Here is a 6,911-nt window from a genome sequence, read left to right as displayed (position 1 = left end):
TGTTTGTTTTTTGAATTTCGCGCAAAGCTACACGAGGGCTATCTGCGCTAGCCATCCCTAATTTAGCAGTGCAAGACTAGAGGGAAGGCAGCTAGTCATCACCACCCATCGCCAACTCTTGGGCTACTCTTTTACCAACGAATAGTGGGATTGACCGTCACATTATAACGCCCCTATGGCTGAAAGGGCGAGCATGTTTGGTGTAATGGGGATTCGAACCCGCGACCCTCAGTTTGCGAGTCGAGCGCCTTAACCACCTGGCCATGCCGGGCCTCAAAATTGTGTTTCCAATTATTGCTATATTTAATTATTCCAACTATTCAAGTAATCAAATTATTATTATTTTTTTATTAACTCAAGTTTATTCAGTTACAGACTAGTATGGCCCATTGATTATTAATCAGGGTGTTGCCTCGTGATTCAAGGGCTGTGGATTCAACTCCTGTTGCCAACAGCCATGCTCAATCTTTCACTCACAATGCCATTATATTTGTTTCTTTGTTTTTGAGTTATGACAAACCAAATATAGTTATTTACCACTGACCAGAGGGAAGCAACTGTCCGGCAGTACCCACTGCCAACTATTGGGTTGAAATGCATGTCACACGACCTTTTAGTGTTACATTCAAATTTAATTAAACAACTTTATTATTAATGAATGGAAATAAAAATTACAAGAAAATGCAGTTTATAATTCAAATGTTTATATTATCTAAGTTTTAACTCATTAATTTCAAAAAGAAATATCTAAAAAACTCTCAATCTTAATTTTTTTATGTCATTTGACATGTCTCGGATCCAATTTCACTACTTCAGAATTAATTTCTAAAATACTGCTACAGCGTCCAACCAACTAGAAACACAAACTACCCATGATTACAAACAATAATTTAAACTTTGAACATCCTACTCATTTGATTTGCTCCAATCTTCTGACTTTCAAGATTATTTGATCAACTTTATATGGTTGATGAACATGTTTATAACCAATAGAAAGAGCAGGTTTTTCTCTACATAAATTATAAAATTCTGTGTTCAGTAATTCCCTTCACAAGCCATTGAAAATTGGTTGGTTCATGTTAATAAGATTTAGTGCATATGTAGAAAACTGAGTAAACTATAGTAGTTTTGGGATATTCTATTCTAGTGATTGATATATTTTCTGTGTTCTAATAAACATATCTGAAGGCTACATGAATTTTTGGACACTTAAGTTTGTGAGACTCAACAAGGCTTAGGAAGAAAATAAATATTTTTGAGTGCAAACAGCTCAAGTAGGCAGTGAGTACTACAAAGCCTTATTTCTATGTATATACATAGCCTAACTAAACTTTAGTACAATAAAATATCACTAGCTCCATCCAACATGGTATTAAACTTGACACTTGGATAGCATGCTGTTAACATTAGCTCTACGGGAAATAGCTAGAGTTCTTGTGATTTATTACTTTGACACATGAATTACTGCTCCAGTGGGTGTAAAGTAGAAGAATAAAATTAAAAGATAACAGATAAAACTATTATGATAAGTAAGTTGGAACATTCTTATCAATACTGCATTTAGTGCAGAGGAAAAAATGGTACTATTCATTTTATTTCATATTTTTCAACTTTTCACTTTACCATACATTGACAATTTCTCTACAGTTAATGTTAGGACAGAGAAAATAACAAGTAAAGTATAAAATTTTACCATAAAAGTTTTTTGATATTTACTTAGGAATTTGTAAGAGGTTAAGCAAATGAAATATAAAACTGTAAAATGACAAGAAGTACTTTCATTCTTAGCAAGAGAAATCACCCTTCATTCAGACTGACAAAGGCTTCAGAAATTCACAAAAATTCCTTAGTGGAAATACTTTACTAAAGGATCTTTTTCCCTTGTGTACAATACTTTTTATGTGAAGATACACACAGTAAATTCAGACTTGTAGTTCGTATATTTTCATAGTTCCAAGGTTAGTCAAACTGACCAACTTTGTTCTTATAGGGTTAATAATTTCAATTTGTTCTTCCTAAACTTCTGTTTATATCAACAACTTCTTGCTTAAAAGTTTACGATGCTTTTTATACTTTAAGTGTTTTAAGCTTCTCTGATGGTGGAACTAGAAAAAAATCTGTAATTAAAAGTTTTGTTTTTGATATTACTGTGATTTTATTATTTCAAATACCACCTTAGGAATTATGTTAATCTTTGCAAAGAGGCTATCTAGTATTATCACAAGTCTCCTTGCCAAATAGTAAACACTGTACTAGGGTTAGAGTGAATTTGTTTTTCTGAAACATACGTATCTATCACACACAGTGACAAGACTTTTTAATAGTTTTGGCATATAACATCTAACACTATCAATAAATATTTTATACATTGTTTGTAAAGTAGCACAGACATATTATAATCTGATAGAGAAATTAAGTACTCATGTTAGTATGTATTCATAATTGAATGAAATCAAGCCAACCTTTTCTAAGGTTTGACTCAGTAAAAAAATAAAAATAATAATTTGAATTTAATAAGTTATTTATTTTCTTGAAATTTCCTAAGTACAAGTAAAATCCTCTAATGCCTAGCTCATTTTTAAAGAAATTAGGATCTTAATATTAATTTAACAATCATATGATTCAGCCTCAGAAGTTATCCTTACATAGTGAACAGGTGCTGATATTAGTTGTTTTTGGCATTCAAGGAGATAAAAACTACTTTTTCTTGCACAAAATTACATACTTCTTTTGAACTGCAAATAAAGCTTGAAACAATGATAAAGAAATGTGGAACAAGCACAATCACAAATAGACAAGCAGTCTTAAATGTCTAAGTTTAAACACATTTTTCAAGTATTTTAGAAAAATAAACAACAGTAATTCATTATTTCATGATTATTAAATTTTATTGCATGCTTAAAACATTCATGGATATATGTGACATGCGAGCCACTTACTAATATTTTTTGCAAGCCTTTGAATAATGGGCAGGTGTAAGATCAGAGGTTAGCTAATGGTACAAGGGAGGTGATTAAAATTGTCTAGTTAATTAGAGGCCAATTAGTCTTGCATCAGTGTAGAGAAAAGTCTTGAAAGTCCAATAAATGATGCTCCGTGAAGTAATTTAATAACTCTTAAATTTTGTTGAAATCAACGTAGTTTCACTAGGTGAACATTTTGCTTTACTAAAATATAACTGTCTTTGAAGAGGTTACTACTTTAGTAGACAAGGCTAAGGGTAGCATGCATCTGGATTTACAGACATCATTTGACAAGGTATCACATAAAAGTGTTTTTAAAACATTTCAATAGGTGTGGAGAATATGTTGGCTCATTGGCTATAAAAATGGCTTGATGGAAGAAAGCAGAGGGTTATTATACATGTAGTTTAGTCAAACTGGATTAATGTCACAAGTAGGGTACCTCAGAGCTCAGTGTTAGGACCCTTACTTCTTCTGATTTACATCGATGACAGATGAAGGAATGGTCACTAAATCATTTAAATTTGCTGATGATGTTAAGGTCTTAGGTGTTGCTGCTGCTTTATAAAAGAACTTTGATTATATGGAAAGTTTAATCATCTGTTTCATAATTAATGGTAAGAAAGTTAAGAATTTTTATTACTAGTGTAATACAGGATTATCACTTAATATTCCTGACATCATGTTCAAAAACCTGAAATACTTTGTTTCTTTATGTTCTTTATATTACTCTGTAAAAGGTTTAGTAAACTCTAAGCAAGTACCTTATCATGTGTTTGTTCCACATATTTAAACAAGAGGGGTGTAGGTGAATTTAATACTTTGGTTTTCCTGTAGAAAACTTTTTTTTTTTATTGTTACACTTTTTCACTATTTTATATTTAATACTCAACAGGGAATCATTAATACCTTTGATTATACAGTTTTTTTAAACATAAATTGTATTCTGTTATATAAAAAAAAAGACTTTTATACAGTGATACCTATTTCACATTCTAGTTCATTCTCCAAAAAAATCACTAAAACAAATTTTAAGAAAAAGCAGAATTATTAATAATGTAATTTTTTATTCTAATGAAAGATACCGGGTTTGAATTTATATAACTGCTTTAATATTAATACAAACTTAGCTCAGATAAGTTTCATAGATATTTACACAAATTAATCTTTGTTAAAGTTTAAATATTAGATAAAATGTTGAGAAGTCACGATTTAGTTACTTAATTAAAAATTAATATTTAAATTATGAAAATTTCTCTCATGCTGTAGTTTTTAATATTTATTCATAAATATTTATTTTACTAATGAATCTTATGCAGTGGTTACATGCCAGAGAGGGTATGTTTGTTTGTTTATAACTAAGCACAAAGCTACACAATGGGCTATCTGTGCACTGCCCACCACAGGTATCGAAACCCTGATTCTAGCATTGCAAGTCTGCAGACATACCACTTTGCCCCCGGGAGGCAGCAGAGAAGGAATGGTATCAATAAAAACACTGACTCACTTTCCTGATCAATGCTTTAAAAATTTAAAAGAAACAGTAATCACAAAAGAAAAATTAATGACTGGTAAACTAATCTCAACTGTAAAAAACTGACCAAAAATGGTACACCAAAATGTCAGAGTCTGAGCAACGAAAAAGTGCCATAACTACGAGAAGTTTAGTGTTACTGTAGTTTGTAAATTTTATATATTCACTTTACACTTGTAGTTGTATTCGTAATATATTGAATAGATTTAAATGTACGTGTATCACATTATAATTTACATTAATTTCTCTCAAATATGGAAATCTGAAAAATTGCAACAAAAGTTTAAAAACTTTAATGCATAATGTTTCACTACTATTTGTTTTTTATAATGTTTGATAGCTTTATAATGTTATACTTATAAACTTTCCTCTTGTTCGGTTCCTCTTGAACAGCACCGAGAGCATTGCTCAACACACCAACGTACTCGTACACTGTAACTGCAAGTCACAGGTTGTACACAGTATTTCATTATATGACATTATTGCACTACTATTAGGCCTATTCTCTAACATCAATGAACTTCCCCATCTTGTAGCGCAACTTTTATTCCTTCTAAACATAAATTACCGCGAAAGAGAATAAAACCTTAATATGTTGGGTAGAAGTGAAACTTACCACAGTTAACGCTGCCATTTAAAATCATTAAACACTTAATTTCTTCGAAACTATTTTGTAGGCTTCCTAGAAGCCGACGAATTACCACTGGAACCTCCTTTATATAGACGGTGACCCTTCTACCCGCCTCTTCCAGCCTCACAATCAACTCTGTGACGTAATATTTATTGTCGAGCCCTCTGATAAAAAGAAACTTTCTATCGTTACGATATATAATAATAATTAAATAACGTTAAATGTTTTATTTATTTTGATTACAATTTTTAACGGGCTATCTACATGCTATTAATATATTTTGTGAATAATAGAACTTTACACTTACTTTTTTTTGATATGATATGTCAAATAATTCCCCAATACTGAATGCGGTAAAACATCGTAAAATTACAAACTTGCATTTACTTTTTAATCAATAATATGAGAAACTTGATGAACTTTATGCATTTTATGAATAAATTCAGTGTTCTTTATAAATACGGAAAAATTGAGAATATTAGAATTAATTAAAAAACATATAATTAAAAATAATTTATTTTTCTAAACGCTAAGTCGGACAATGGGCTATCTGCGCTATGTTTACCACAGGGATCGAGCCTTATAAAAGGTCAAGATTACAGCTGAGCCAGGAGATCACTAATAAATAAACAGAAGCGCTATTAACAATAGTCTTTGAAATGGATTTGTAACTTTGATTTACAAATCTGTTTGTTAATTGTGCGATATACTACAATAGCCAAGTATTGTTTGTTGTTAAGCGCAGAACGACACAATGGGCGATCTGTGTTCTGCCAACTGCGGGTATTGAAACTGAATTTAGCATTATAAACTCTCAGGCTTACAATGGGGCAGAAGCCAAGTAGAGAGAATTAGTTTCAGTTTTATAGAACAAAATTTTTTGGAAAGAATAAGAGTGTAACTGTACAGGGAAATAGAGACCGTCAATGAAAAAATTAACAAACAGAAATTTATTAATTTTAAAAATTAAATCACTCGAACTGCCTTAGCCATTAAAATAATTACACCGTAAAATAAACGAAATATATAGCTTTCATTATCACTTCAAAAAATACATGGCCAAGTGGAAAAACAGAAAGAAATTAGTAGAATTAAAATAACTCCCACAATTTGTGCGTTGAATTTGTTTTACACATTTTCGGTCGCTAGTTTGGTCCTTCATGAAACTTTTGTTCGTTTGTTACTATACCTTGTTTTGTTTCTCACATCCATATTTATACGTCATTGTAAGACTACATCTCAAAATTCTAATATTAAGAAAAAAAATACTATAGTACTCAATGCTGTTCTGTGCACTGTAAAAGCAAATGTTCAGGTTTAAAACGATAAATAAATAAACACAAAGCTATAACACTTTTCAAAAATACCATTGAGTTTAATTACATTCATTAAAAGAATATATGTTTAGGTATTAAGCATTTATAATGTTTGTTTAATACACAGTATAAAGAAATAAATGTAGATTCAATTTGTCTTATAAATTTTGAGAACTTAAAAGTGAAAGTAATAAAAAGAGTGTATAACAATATTTCAACCGCATTAGAGCTTTAAAAGTCGTGATTTAAACATCAAAAGCTGGTGAAGATTTAAAAACCAATAGATGATGTTATTTTCTACATTTCTCTGATTTTCAATCTGAAATAGACGAATTAAAAGAAATGTGGGGGAAAATTCTGCACTTACGTGATTTTTATCACAAAATATTAGGGTACACTATATTTGCTATATCCAGTGTTGACGAGACCTTTCCTCAATACCAACTATAGAGTTTTTCTATAAAAAT

The 6,911-nt window shown here is 30.6% G+C and overlaps 1 protein-coding gene across 2 annotated transcripts in view; it reads right to left on the bottom strand.

The window, feature by feature from the left end:
- Nucleotides 1-5,256, bottom strand: part of LOC106459244 (transcription initiation factor IIA subunit 1-like) — a 26,032-nt gene extending 20,776 nt beyond the window's left edge. Inside the window, exon 1 of one of the 2 annotated variants that reach the window (XM_022385689.1) lies at nucleotides 5,114-5,256. In XM_022385689.1, coding sequence (XP_022241397.1) covers nucleotides 5,114-5,131 — 18 coding nt within the window. In that variant the 5' untranslated portion in view covers nucleotides 5,132-5,256. Of the gene's footprint in view, nucleotides 1-4,865; nucleotides 5,074-5,113 lie in introns of those variants that run through there. The other variant, XM_022385688.1, reaches the window with a different exon arrangement.
- Nucleotides 5,257-6,911: the final 1,655 nt, after the last annotated feature.

This window comes from Limulus polyphemus, unplaced genomic scaffold (genome assembly GCF_000517525.1).
Source record: "Limulus polyphemus unplaced genomic scaffold, Limulus_polyphemus-2.1.2 Scaffold580, whole genome shotgun sequence".
Lineage (NCBI taxonomy): Eukaryota > Metazoa > Arthropoda > Merostomata > Xiphosura > Limulidae > Limulus > Limulus polyphemus.
Note: the sequence above shows the minus strand (reverse complement) of the source record. Positions and strands in the feature narration are given on the sequence as shown.